General features: G+C 39.4%; 1 gene segment (V, D, J or C); it reads right to left on the bottom strand.

Moving 5' to 3' along the window:
* The window catches only part of LOC147374319 (T-cell receptor gamma chain C region DFL12-like), a 33,711-nt gene that overhangs the window by 16,084 nt on the left and 3,412 nt on the right, over positions 1-14,215 (bottom strand). The window contains 1 exon segment of the C gene segment in view: positions 246-301. Coding sequence covers positions 246-301 — 56 coding nt within the window.

Below are 14,215 nucleotides of genomic sequence, written 5' to 3'. Positions count from 1 at the left end.
CTAGCCTGAGTCTATTTTGTGTGTGTTTTCTAGAACACAAATTTCAACTGCTTACAAGCAGGGACAAGAATAAACCATTTACAAGGTGATTTAGTTTCCATATACTGTGACCAATAGCTGTAAAACTACTGTTTAGATGCTGAGACCAAGAATGTGGCAGCCATATCAGGGAGAGCCCAGGTTGTTTCTACAAAGCATCTCTCAGTATTTTATGACTACAGTAAGAATAGAAAAATGACACTTACCAGGAGGAGTTACTATGATGTTAGCTCCTTCTCCAAATATCTTCCTCCAGCCTGAGCTGTCACAATGGTAAAAGCTCCTACAATAACCCAGCCTTTTTCTACCTTTATAAAGTGACTAGAAGTCAAAAAACTTCATACTGGCGGTTTGATCTGAATTCTTTTGGAAGTCCTTGGATATAGGTTTCACAGCATCCAATGTTTTATAAGTTTTCCTCAGATTAGTTGTTATTATTCAGTCACTAGGATGTGTTTGACTCCTTTGCAACCCCTTGGACTGTAGCCCACCATGGGATTTCCCAGGGAAGAATACTGGAGTGGGTTGCCATTTCCTTCTCCAGGGAATCTTCCTGACTCAGGAATCCACTGGGGAAGCCACTTTCCTCAGATAAATGGACCCAAATATCTGCTTGCCAAGGAGTAGTAATCACTGAAAACATTGATGAAGATGAAAAGGATAAAAACAGGAAAGAACACACACTGACACTAGCTGGTTACCCACCTGGGTTTCTAAATTTCTAGGAACGGTATTCAAAGAATCAAGACTTTTTTTTTATTTCCAGGTGTTCAGTTCTGTTGAAACTGCTCAGAGTTTGCATCAGTTGAAAGGCAATTCTCTCTTCACAAACACCAGGGCTGTTTAGCGATTTGGGAATGTATTGCTAAAAGGAGGAAAACCTTCAGTAACTGAAAATGCAAATACCCCATCAGCCATCACACGTGTATACCTGAGAAATGTGAACAAACTCTCCATTCATTGGGCAGCACAATTCTTTACCAAGGGAAAGGGAAATGAGAAAATAAGTCCTATGATGACTTATTTAATATTATTTTTCCTAGGATGAAGGCAATGGCACCCCACTCCAGTACTCTTGCCTGGAAAATCCCATGGATGGGGGAGCCTGGTAGGCTGCAGTCCATGAGGTTGCTAAGAGTCGGACATGACTGAGCGACTTCATTTTCACTTTTCACTTTCATGCATTGGAGAAGGAAGTTGCAACCACTCCAGTGTTCTTGCTTGGAGAATCCCAGGGACGGGAAGCCTGTTGGGCTGCCATCTGTGGGGCTGCACAGAGTCGGGCACGACTGGAGCGACTTAGCAGCAGCAGGATAAAGGAAGAAATTTGCAGAATTCTCTTTCCTTTGAAATAATACTTTCTTTAAACTAACACTTGAAAACAATACCCATTTCTCTGATAGTCAAAAGAAGTCTCTTCGTGGCTATTCTGTAATTTCAAGCCACTCATTTTGGGGCAGGGGGAAAGAAATTGGCAGGAGCAGCTGAGTACTCCTCTGAGCACAGATGAGCTGCCCATCTGCGAGTACCAGACAGGACAGGCTCTTACTGCTTCCATGTCTACTCCAGATGCACTTGTTCATGGTCTCAGTCCCATGAGCAATCAGTTCCTCTGCCCCAAGGATGAAAGTAAAAGGAGGTCATGTTGGGCAACTGTCCATTCACAGGAGCTCAGCTCACAGTCGCAACACAATGAGGAGGGATGAAAGATTCAGATGCCAATTATATTTAGATAGATTTTTTTTTTTAAACTGAGAGTTCATGGGAATTTCCTGGCAGTACAGTGGTTAGGACTCTGCACTTTTACTGCTTTTACTGGGTTCAATCTCTGGTTGGGGAAATAAGATCTCATGATCCACAGAATGTCCACAGAAAAAACTGAGAATTCTTTTTTTTTTAAATTTTATTTTTAAACTTTACATAATTGTATTAGTTTTGCCAAATATCAAAATGAATCCGCCACAGGTATACATGTGTTCCCCATCCTGAACCCTCCTCCCTCCTCCCTCCCCATACCATCCCTCTGGGTCGTCCCAGTGCACTAGCCCCAAGCATCCAGTATCGTGCATCGAACCTGGACTGGCATCTCGTTTCATACATGATATTTTACATGTTTCAATGCCATTTTCCCAAATCTTCCCACCCTCTCCCTCTCCCACAGAGTCCATAAGACTGTTCTATACATCAGTGTCTCTTTTGCTGTCTGGTACACAGAATTATTGTTACCATCTTTCTAAATTCCATATATATGCATTAGTATACTGTATTGGTGTTTTTCTTTCTGGCTTACTTCACTCTGTATAATAGGCTCCAGTTTCATCCATCTCATTAGAACTGATTGAAATGTATTCTTTTTAATGGCTGAGTAACACTCCATTGTGTATATGTACCACAGCTTTCTTATCCATTCATCTGCCGATGGACATCTAGGTTGCTTCCATGTCCTGGCTATTATAAACAGTGCTGCGATGAACACTTGGGTACATGTATCTCTTTCCCTTCTGGTTTCCTCAGTGTGTATGCCCAGCAGTGGGATTGCTGGATCATAAGGCAGTTCTATTTCCAGTTTTTTAAGGAATCTCCACACTGTTCTCCATAGTGGCTGTACTAGTTTGCATTCCCACCAACAGTGTAAGAGGGTTCCCTTTTCTCCACACCCTCTCCAGCATTTATTATTTGTAGACTTTTGGATTGCAGCCATTCTGACTGGTGTGAAATGGTACCTCATAGTGGTTTTGATTTGCATTTCTCTGATAATGAGTGATGTTGAGCATCTTTTCATGTGTTTGTTAGCCATCTGTATGTCTTCTTTGGAGAAATGTCTATTTAGTTCTTTGGCCCATTTTTTGATTGGGTCATTTATTTTTCTGGAGTGGAGCTGTAGGAGTTGCTTGTATATTTTTGAGATTAGTTGTTTGTCGGTTGCTTCATTTGCTATTATTTTCTCCCATTCTGAAGGCTGTCTTTTCACCTTGCTAATAGTTTCCTTTGATGTGCAGAAGCTTTTAGGTTTAATTAGGTCCCATTTGTTTATTTTTGTTTTTATTTCCAATATTCTGGGAGGTGGGTCATAGAGGATCCTGCTATGATGTATGTCAGAGAGTGTTTTGCCTATGTTCTCCTCTAGGAGTTTTATAGTTTCTGGTCTTCCATTTAGATCTTTAATCCATTTTGAGTTTATTTTTGTGTATGATGTTAGAAAGTGTTCTAGTTTCATTCTTTTACAAGTGGTGGACCAGATTTCCCAGCACCACTTGTTAAAGAGATTGTCTTTAATCCATTGTATATTCTTGCCTCCTTTGTCAAAGATAAGGTGTCCAAATGTGTGTGGATTTATCTCTGGGCTTTCTATTTTGTTCCATTGATCTATATTTCTGTCTTTGTGCCAGTACCATACTGTCTTGATAACTGTGGCTTTGTAGTAGAGCCTGAAGTCAGGTAGGTTGATTCCTCCAGTTCCATTCTTCTTTCTCAAGATCGCTTTGGCTATTCGAGGTTTTTTGTATTTCCATACAAATTGTGAAATTATTTGTTCTAGCTCTGTGAAGAATACTGTTGGTAGCTTGATAGGGATTGCATTGAATCTATAAATTGCTTTGGGTAGTATACTCATTTTCACTATATTGATTCTTCCAATCCATGAACATGGTATATTTCTCCATCTATTAGTGTCCTCTTTGATTTCTTTCATCAGTGTTTTATAGTTTTCTATATATAGGTCTTTAGTTTCTTTAGGTAGATATATTCCTAAGTATTTTATTCTTTCTGTTGCATTGGTGAATGGAACTGTTTCCTTAATTTCTCTTTCTGTTTTCTCATTATTAGTGTATAGGAATGCAAGGGATTTCTGTGTGTTGATTTTATACCCTGCAACTTTACTGTAGTCATTGATTAGTTCTAGTAATTTTCTGGTGGAGTCTTTAGGGTTTTCTATGTAGAGGATCATGTCATCTGCAAACAGTGAGAGTTTTACTTCTTCTTTTCCAATTTGGATTCCTTTTATTTCTTTTTCTGCTCTGATTGCTGTGGCCAAAACTTCCAAAACTGTGTTGAATAGTAATGGTGAAAGTGGGCACCCTTGTCTTGTTCCTGACTTTAGAGGAAATGCTTTCAATTTTTCACCCTTGAGGATAATGTTTGCTGTGGGTTTGTCATATATAGCTTTTATTATGTTGAGGTATGTTCCTTCTATTCCTGCTTTCTGGAGAGTTTTTATCATAAATGGATGTTGAATTTTGTCAAAGGCTTTCTCTGCATCTATTGAGATAATCATATGGTTTTTATTTTTCAATTTGTTAATGTGGTGTATTACATTGATTGATTTGCGGATATTGAAGAATCCTTGCATCCCTGGGATAAAGCCCACTTGGTCATGGTGTATGATCTTTTTAATGTGTTGTTGGATTCTGACTGCTAGAATTTTGTTAAGGATTTTTGCATCTATGTTCATCAGTGATATTGGCCTGTAGTTTCCTTTTTTTGTGGGATATTTATCAGGTTTTGGTATTAGGGTGATGGTGGCCTCATAGAATGAGTTTGGAAGTTTACCTTCCTCTGCAATTTTCTGGAAGAGTTTGAGCAGGATAGGTGTTAGCTCTTCTCTAAATTTTTGGTAGAATTCAGCTGTGAAGCCGTCTGGACCTGGGCTTTTGTTTGCTGGAAGATTTTTGATTACAGTTTCAATTTCCGTGCTTATGATGGGTCTGTTAAGATTTCCTATTTCTTCCTGGTCGAGTTTTGGAAAGTTGTACTTTTCTAAGAATTTGTCCATTTCTTCCACGTTGTCCATTTTACTGGCATATAATTGTTGATAATAGTCTCTTATGATCCTTTGTATTTCTGTGTTGTCTGTTGTGATCTCTCCATTTTCATTTCTAATTTTATTGATTTGATTTTTCTCCCTTTGTTTCTTGATGAGTCTGGCTAATGGTTTGTCAATTTTATTTATCCTTTCAAAGAACCAGCTTTTGGTTTTGTTGATTTTTGTTATGGTCTCTTTTGTTTCTTTTGCATTTATTTCTGCTCTAATTTTTAAGATTTCTTTCCTTCTACTAACCCTGGGGTTCTTCATTTCTTCCTTTTCTAGTTGCTTTAGGTGTAGAGTTAGGTTATTTATTTGACTTTTTTCTTGTTTCTTGAGTTGTGCCTGTATTGCTATGAACTTTCCCCTTAGGACTGCTTTTACCGTGTCCCACAGGTTTTGGGTTGTTGTGTTTTCATTTTCATTCGTTTCTATGCAAATTTTGATTTCTTTTTTGATTTCTTCTGTGATTTGTTGGTTATTCAGCAGCGTGTTGTTCAGCCTCCATATGTTGGAATTTTTAATAGTTTTTCTCCTGTAATTGAGGTCTAATCTTACTGCATTGTGGTCAGAAAAGATGCTTGGAATGATTTCTATTTTTTTGAATTTACCAAGGCTAGCTTTATGGCCCAGGATGTGATCTATCCTGGAGAAGGTTCCATGTGCGCTTGAGAAAAAGGTGAAATTCATTGTTTTGGGATGAAATGTCCTATAGATATCAATTAGGTCTAACTGGTCTACTGTATTGTTTAAAGTTTGTGTTTCCTTGTTAATTTTCTGTTTAGTTGATCTATCCATAGGTGTGAGTGGGGTATTAAAGTCTCCCACTATTAGTGTGTTATTGTTAATTTCTCCTTTCATAGTTGTTAGCATTTGTCTTACATACTGCGGTGCTCCCGTGTTGGGTGCATATATATTTATAATTGTTATATCTTCTTCTTGGATTGATCCTTTGATCATTATGTAGTGACCATCTTTGTCTCTTTTCACAGCCTTTGTTTTAAAGTCTATTTTATCTGATATGAGTATTGCTACTCCTGCTTTCTTTTGGTCCCTATTTGCATGGAAAATCTTTTTCCAGCCCTTCACTTTCAGTCTGTATGTGTCCCCTGTTTTGAGGTGGGTCTCTTGTAGACAACATATGTAGGGGTCTTGTTTTTGTATCCATTCAGCCAGTCTTTGTCTTTTGGTTGGGGGCATTCAACGCATTTATGTTTCAGGTAATTACTGATAAGTATGATCCCGTTGCCATTTACTTTATTGTTTTGGGTTCGAATTTATACACCGTTTTTGTGTTTCCTGTCTAGAGAATATCCTTTAGTATTTGTTGGAGAGCTGGTTTGGTGGTGCAGAATTCTCTCAGCTTTTGCTTGTCTGAAAAGCTTTTGATTTCTCCTTCATACTTGAATGAGATCCTTGCTGGGTACAATAATCTGGGCTGTAGGTTATTTTCTTTCATCATTTTAAGTATGTCTTGCCATTCCCTCCTGCCTTAATGAGTTTCTATTGAAAGATCAGCTGTTATCCTTATAGGAATTCCCTTGTGTGTTATTTGTTGTTTTTCCCTTGCTGCTTTTAATATTTGTTCTTTGTGTTTGATCTTTGTTAATTTGATTAATATGTGTCTTGGGGTGTTTCGCCTTGGGTTTATCCTGTTTGGGACTCTCTGGGTTTCTTGGACTTGGGTGATTATTTCCTTCCCCATTTTAGGGAAATTTTCAACTATTATCTCCTCAAGTATTTTCTCATGGTCTTTCTTTTTGTCTTCTTCTTCTAGGACCCCTATGATTCGAATGTTGTAGCGTTTAATATTGTCCTGGAGGTCTCTGAGATTGTCCTCATTTCTTTTAATTCGTTTTTCTTTTATCCTCTCTGATTCATTTATTTCTACCATTCTATCTTCTAATTCACTAATCCTATCTTCTGCCTCTGTTATTCTACTATTTGTTGCCTCCAGAGTGTTTTTAATTTCACTTATTGCATTATTCATTATATATTGACTCTTTTTTATTTCTTCTAGGTCCTTGTTAAACCTTTCTTGCATCTTCTCAATCCTTGTCTCCAGGCTATTTATCTGTGATTCCATTTTAGTTTCAAGATTTTGGATCAATTTCACTATCATTATTCAGAATTCTTTATCAGGTAGATTCCCTATCTCTTCCTCTTTTGTTTGGTTTGGTGGGCATTTATCCTGTTCCTTTATCTGCTGGGTATTCCTATGTCTCTTCATCTTGTTTAAATTGCTGATTTTGGGGTGTCCTTTCTGTATTCTGGCAGTTTGTGGAGTTCTCTTTATTGTGGTGTTTCCTCGCTGTGTGTGGATTTGTACAGGTGGCTTGTCAAGGTTTCCTGGTTAGGGAAGCTTGTGTCGGTGTTCTGGTGGGTAGAGCTGTATTTCTTCTCTCTGGAATGTAATGAAATGTCCAGTAATGAGTTATGAGATGTCTATGGTTTTGGGGTGACTTTGGGCAGCCTGTATCTTGGAGCTCAGGGCTGTGTTCCTGTGTTGCTGGAGAATTTGCTTGGTGTGTCTTGTCCTGGAACTTGTTGGCCCTTGTGTGGTGCTTGGTTTCAGTGTCGGTATGGAGGCGTTTGATGAGCTCCTGTCAATTAATGTTCCTTGGAGTCAGGAGTTCCCTGGAGTCAGGGTTTGGACTTAAGCCTCCTGCTTCCAGTTATCGGTCTTATTTTTACAGTAGTTTCAAAACTTCTCCTTCTATACAGCACCATTGATAAAACATCTACATTAAAGATGAAAAGTTTCTCTATTGTGAGGGTCACTCAGAGAGGTTCACAGCATTACATGGAGAAGAGAAGAGGGAGGAGGGAGTTAGAGGTGACCCAAATGAGATGAGGTGGAATCAATAGTGGAGAGAGTGGGCTAGCCAGTAGTCACTTCCTTATGTGCACTTCACAACTGGACCGCTCAGAGATGTTCATGGAGTTATACAGAGAAGAGAAGAAGGAGGAAGGAGACAGAAGTGGCCAGAAGGATAAAAGGGGGGAATGAAAAGGGGGGAGACAGATCCAGCCAGTAATCAGTTCCCTAAGTGTTCTCCACCGTCTGGAACACACAGAAATTCACAGAGTTGGGTAGAGTAGAGAGGGGTTAGGGAGGAGACACAGGCGACCTGGTGGAGAAAAAGGAGAGTCCAAAGGGAGAGAGAGCAGTCAAGCCAGTAATCTCACTCCCTAGTGAAAAATGGGTCCTGAAGATTGGGTTCTTAAAGGTACAAAGTTGGTAACAAATACATAAAAGCAAAAATTAAAAATCTAGAGTAGAGTTTGGAATTTCAAAAATATGATGTTAAAGAAAAGAAGAAGGAAAAGAAAGAGAGAAAAAATGAACAAAGAAAAACAAACATGGTCGTGAAAATTATAAAGAAAATACAGGTACAAAATTGATAACTAATACCAAAAAGCAAAAATTAAAAATCTAGAGGAGAGTTTGGAATTTCAAAAATACAATGTTAAAAAAAAGGAAGAAGAAAAATAAAGAGAGAAAACAAACAAACAAACAAAAACAATGTCGCAAAAATTATAAAGAAAATACAGGTAGAAAATTGATATCAAATGCCAAAAAGCATAAATTAAAAATCTAGAGTAGAGTTTGGAATTTCAGGTATACAATGTTATATAAAAGAAGAAGAGAAAGAAACAGAGGGGAAAAAAAAGTCACAGAAATTATAAAAAAACTATAGGTACAAAATTGATAACATATACCAAAAAGCTAAAACTAAAAATCTGGAGTAGAGTTTGGAATTTCAAAAATACAATGTTAAAGAAAAGAAGAAAACAAACAAACCAACAAACAAAAAACAAAACAAGGTCAAAAAATTATAAAATACATATATATGAAGTTTGCTGAAGAAGAAAAAAATAGGTTTTTTTTTTTGCAAAGTAATAGGTTATAAAATTGAAAATTGAAGGAACAATAGAGGACTTAAAATTTTTTTTTTAATTAAAAAAAAAAAGAAAAGAAAGAAAGAATGATCATAAAAATAGTAAATATATATCTAGGACTTTCTCTGTTTTTGTTTTGAGTATTGTGGGTTCAGTTCATTTTTGGCTAGTTCCTTGGTCCGACTTGTATTTCTCAAGATCTATAGGCCCCTTCCTATGTAGTCCGTAGTAACCACGGGGTTTTAATCTATTGCCTGTAGCTTCCAAGGTGTTTCCCTCTGTTAAAGCTTCTTCTGTTTGCTGGTCTCTTCAGTGTCTGGTTTCCGCCCTGACACAAAGGGTCCGCCCTGACACAAAGGGGACGGTGGAGGCAACTTTTTTTTTTTTTTTTTTTCAGGCTCACTTGTTCAGTCGCGCTGTGGGGAGGGAGGGAGGGATGCTGCAAACAAATAACACTGGTGTGCACTCGCAGTGCCTCAGCCACACTGGGTCTGCCTCCGCTAAGTAGCCTCCCTGTCCACACTGCTCGGGCTCTAGGTTGTTCCGCCGGGAACAATCCGAGGCCGGCCCTGGGCTGCATGTACCTTCCAGGTCCTTCAGTTGGGCCTGCGTTTTGTGCTCTTCCCAGGTCCAAGCAGCTCAGGTGATGAGGTGTTTGGCGAGGGCCAATGCTGTGACTTATCGCCTCCCCGCTAGTCGGTTATCTGGGTGTAAAACCAGCGCACCTTCTCAGGCAGATGTTTACCGTCTAGACCCCCAAGAAGTTTTAGTTAGCAAAGAAGCCTGCTTACAGTATTATAGATAATGTCTCTCTGGGGCTGCGATTGCCCCCTTCCGGCTCTGGCTGCCTGTCACCGGAGGGGGAAGGTCTGTAGCCGGCTATCTCTGTTCAGTCCTTTGTTCCGTGCGCGGGCCTGGTGGTTTCTTAGGTTAGGGCTGGCTTTTCGCGAGGTAGATATCCCACAGTCTGGTTTGCTAGCCCAAATTATTTCGCTCAGATAGCGCTCAGGGTATTCAGGCCAGATTCTTATTCTAAGCGATGCAGCCGGCGCCGTGCCTCCCTGCCCAACCCCCGCTTGCCAATGGCGTGTGCAGGCGTCTGCGTTGCTTCTCTGCTGGGGGAGTTACCGTAGGGCTCGAAATCTGCGAGTTTTAATTGTTTATTTATTTTTTCTCCCTGTTATGTTGCCCTCTGTGCTTCCAAAGCTCGGCACAGATTCGGCAGTGAGAAGGTTTCCTGGTGTTTGGAAACTTCTCTCTTTTTAAGACTCCCTTCCCAGGACAGAACTCCGTCCCTCCCTCTTTTGTCTCTTTTTTTGTCTTTTATATTTTTTCCTACCTCCTTTCGAAGAGTTAGGTTGCTTTTCTGGGTGCCTGATGTCCTCTGCCGGCATTCAGAAGTTGTTTTGTGGAATTTACTTGATGTTTAAATGCTCTTTTGATGAATTTGTGGGGGAGAAAGTGTTCTCCCCGTCCTACTCCTCCGCCATCTTGGCTCCTCCCCAAAACTGAGAATTCTAAGTTGTTAGTACTTAGGGCTGTCATATACCCTTTGCATGTATTGTAGTCATGAATGATGTCCCCTCAGTTCCTTTCTGAAAACTTGTCCTGTGATTTTCCTTATTCCAAGACCATGAGCAGAATTATCAGGAGCTTTAGGAATTGTTTGTTTTTCAAAATGCATGAAAGATTTAAGCAATAAAATGCAAAAGAGTAACTAAAGAGTTATGTAACTAACAAGTTTTATTAAATATAAGAACAGTAAGAAGAAGGAGTATAAGGTTTTACTAAAGGGAATAAAATTAAACCTGGATAAATGGAGAGACATATCATATTCGTGAAGGTAAAGCTCAATGTCATAAACATGCAAACTCTTCTTAAAATCATGTGTATAAATAGACTAATTCCAATGAGACTTAAGGTAACATTTTATTTTTCTGTTCCATGTTGTAAAGATTGAGGCTGAGCTAGTTATATTTACTTTCAATTGATATAAGAAGTAAATATAAAATAATTTTAAAATGTTTATTAAAATAATGATTTTAAATAACTAATTTGGCATAGCAGCTCTTAACCCTTATTGCAAAGTTACTGACATAACATGATAATGGAGTAAGAATACTGAGACACGAATAAAACAAAAATCCTCCAAGCATATGTTAATATAAAAATATAATTAAGGCATTTTTAATTTTAGGGAAATGATGGATTGTCTTAAAATTAGTTATGAACTATTAATTATATGTTGGAAGAAAAAATAGCTCTCTATCAAATATCATAAAAGTTCAGTTCAGTTCAGTCGCTCAGTCGTGTCCAACTCTTTGGACCCCATGAGTAGCAGCACGCCAGGCCTCCCTGTCCATCACCAACTCCCCAAGTTCACTCAGACTCACGTCCATCGAGGCAGTGATGCCATCCAGCCATCTCATCTTCTGTTGTCCCCTTCTCCTCTTGCCCCCAATCCCTTCCAGCATCAGAGTCTTTTCAATGAGTCAGCTCTTCGCATGAGGTGGCCAAAATACTGGAGTTTCAGCTTTAGCGTCATTCCCTCCAAAGAAATGCCAGGGCTGATCTCCTTCAGAATGGACTGGTTGGATCTCCTTGCAGTCCAAGGGACTCTCAAGAGTCTTCTCCAATACCACAGTTCAAAAGCATCAATTCTTCGACGCTCAGCCTTCTTCACAGTCCAACTCTCACATCCATACATGACCACAGGAAAAACCATAGCCTTGACTAGATGGACCTTTGTTGGCACAGTAATGTCTCTGCTTTTGAATATGCTATCTAGGTTGCTCATAACTTTCCTTCCAAGAAGTAAGCATCTTTTAATGTCATGGCTGCAGTCACCATCTGCAGTGATTTTGGAGCCCAGAAAAATAAAGTCTGACACTGTTTCCACTGTTTCCCCATCTATTTCCCATGAAGTGATGGGACCAGATGCCATGATCTTCGTTTTCTGAATGTTGAGCTTTAAGCCAACTTTTTCACTCTCCTCTTTCACTTTCATCAAGAGGCTTTTGAGTTCCTCTTCACTTCCTGCCATAAGGGTGGTGTCATCTGCATATCTGAGGTTATTGATATTTCTCCCGGCAATCTTGAGTCCAGCTTGTGTTTCTTCCAGTCCAGTGTTTCTCATGATGTACTCTGCATATAAGTTAAATAAGCAGGTTGACAATATACAGCCTTGACGTACTCCTTTTCCTATTTGGAACCAGTCTGTTGTTCCATGTCCAGTTCTAACTGTTGCTTCCTGACCTGCATACAGATTTCTCAAGAGGCAGGTCAGGTGGTCTGGTATTCCCATCTCTTTCAGAATTCCCAACAGTTTATTGTGATCCACACAGTCAAAGGCTTTGGCATAGTCAATAAAGCAGAAATAGATGTTTTTCTGGAACTCTCTTGCTTTTTCTACGATCCAGTGGATGTTGACAATTTGATCTCTGGTTCCTCTGCCTTTTCTAAAACCAGCTTGAACATCAGAAAGTTCACGGTTCACATATTGCTGAAGCCTGGCTTGGAGAATTTTGAGCATTATTTTACTAGCATGTGAGATGAGTGCAATGGTGTGGTCGTTTGAGCATTCTTTGGCATTGCCTTTCTTTGGGATTGGAATGAAAACTGACCTTTTCCGGTCCTGTGGCCACTGCTGAGTTAGGTGTGTATTGAGTTAGGTTTGTATTGAGTTAGGTTTGTATTAAAAGGCATCTAAAAGTGTGAGTTATAAAGAACAATGAATGAAGGTCACTCAGTCGGGTCTGACTCTTGAGACCCCATGGACTGTAGCACATGAGGTTCCTCTGTCCATAGGATTCTCCAGGCAAGAATACTGGAGTGGGTTGCCATTTCCTTCTCCAGGGGATCTTCCCGACTTAGGAATCAAATCCGGGTCTCTTGCATTGCAGGCAGATTCTTTATCACCTGAGCTATGAGTAGGGGACTAACTGAGTCCTTGGGCAGAAAATCTTGGAATATGAAGAGGACAGGAGACACCTTAACTTAATGTTTAATTTTTAAAAAGGAGAAATTTGGAGAATTTTTTCTCTCCTTTTTTTAAATTGAAGCGTAGTTGATTTACAATTTGTGCCAATCTCTGCTGTATAGCAAAGTGACTCGGTTTTACACGTACATATGTTCTTTTTTTTTCAACATTGTTTTCCATTGTGATTCATCCCAGGATATTAGATGTAGTTCCTTGTGCAATACAGTAGGATCCTGTTGCTTATCGATTCTAAATGTAATAGTTTACATCTGCCAACTCCAACGGAGAAGGCAATGGCACCCCACTCCAGTACTCTTGCCTGGAAAATACCATGGGCGGAGGAGCCTGGTAGGCTGCAGTCCATTGGCGCGAAGAGTCAGACACCACTGAGCGACTGCACTTTCACTTTTCACTTTCATGCATTGGAAGAGGAAATGGCAACCCACTCCAGTGTTCCTGCCTGGAGAATCCCAGGGACAGGGGAGCCTGGTGGGCTGCCGTCTATGGGGTCGCACAGAATCAGACACGACTGAAGTGACTTAGCAGCAGCAGTAGCAGCCAACTCCAAATTCCTAGTCCATCCCTCTTCTCCTCCTCCCTGCTGGCAACCACAAGTCTGATCTCTATGTCTATGAGTCTGTTTCTGTTTCAAAGATAGATTTATGTGTCGTATTTTAGATTTCACATATAAGTAATATCGTATGGTGTTTTCTTTCTTTTTCTGAGTTATTTCACTCAATATGATAATCTCTAGTTGTATCCATGTTGCTGCAAATTGCAGTGTTTTATTCTTCTTATGGCTAAGTACTATTCCGTTATAGATATGTACCACATCTTCCTTATCCATTCATCTGTCAATAGATATTTAGGCTGTTTCCACGTTCAGGTTGTTGTGAGTAGTGCTGCTATGAACAGAGGGGTGCAGGCACTATTCAGATGAGTGTTTTGTCCTGGTATATGGCCTCGAGTGGGCTTGCTAGGTCATACGGTAATTCTATTTTTAATTTTCTGAGAGACCTCCATACTGTTTTCCATAGTGGTTGTACCAATTTACATTCCCACTGACAGTATATTAAGATTCCCTTTTCTTCACACCCTTTCCAGCACGTGTTATTTGCAGATATTTTAATGATAGCCATTCTGACTGGCATGAAGTTACACCTTGTACATTTGATTTGCATTTCTCTAATAGTGATGTTGGGCATCTTTTCATGTGCCTAGTGGCCATCTGTATGTCTTCTTTGAGGAAATGTCTATTAAGGTGTTCAGCTCACTTTGCCTCTGGGTTGTTTGCTTTTTGTTTTTGTTGTATGATCTGTTCACATATTTTGGAAATTAAGCCCTTGTTGGTCACATCATTTATAAATAGTTTCTCCAGTTCTATTGGTTGTCTTTTTTTATGGTTTATTTTGATGTGAGAAAGCTTGTAAGTCTGACTAGGTCCCATTTGTTTATTTTTGTTTTTATTTCTATTGCCTTCAGAGACTGACCTA

The sequence above is a fragment of the Bos grunniens genome, chromosome 4 (genome assembly GCF_055505025.1).
Source record: "Bos grunniens cultivar Pamir isolate PY7600 chromosome 4, Bosgru_T2T1.0, whole genome shotgun sequence".
Classification (NCBI taxonomy): Eukaryota; Metazoa; Chordata; class Mammalia; order Artiodactyla; family Bovidae; genus Bos; species Bos grunniens.
This window is presented reverse-complemented; position numbering and strand designations above follow the sequence as displayed.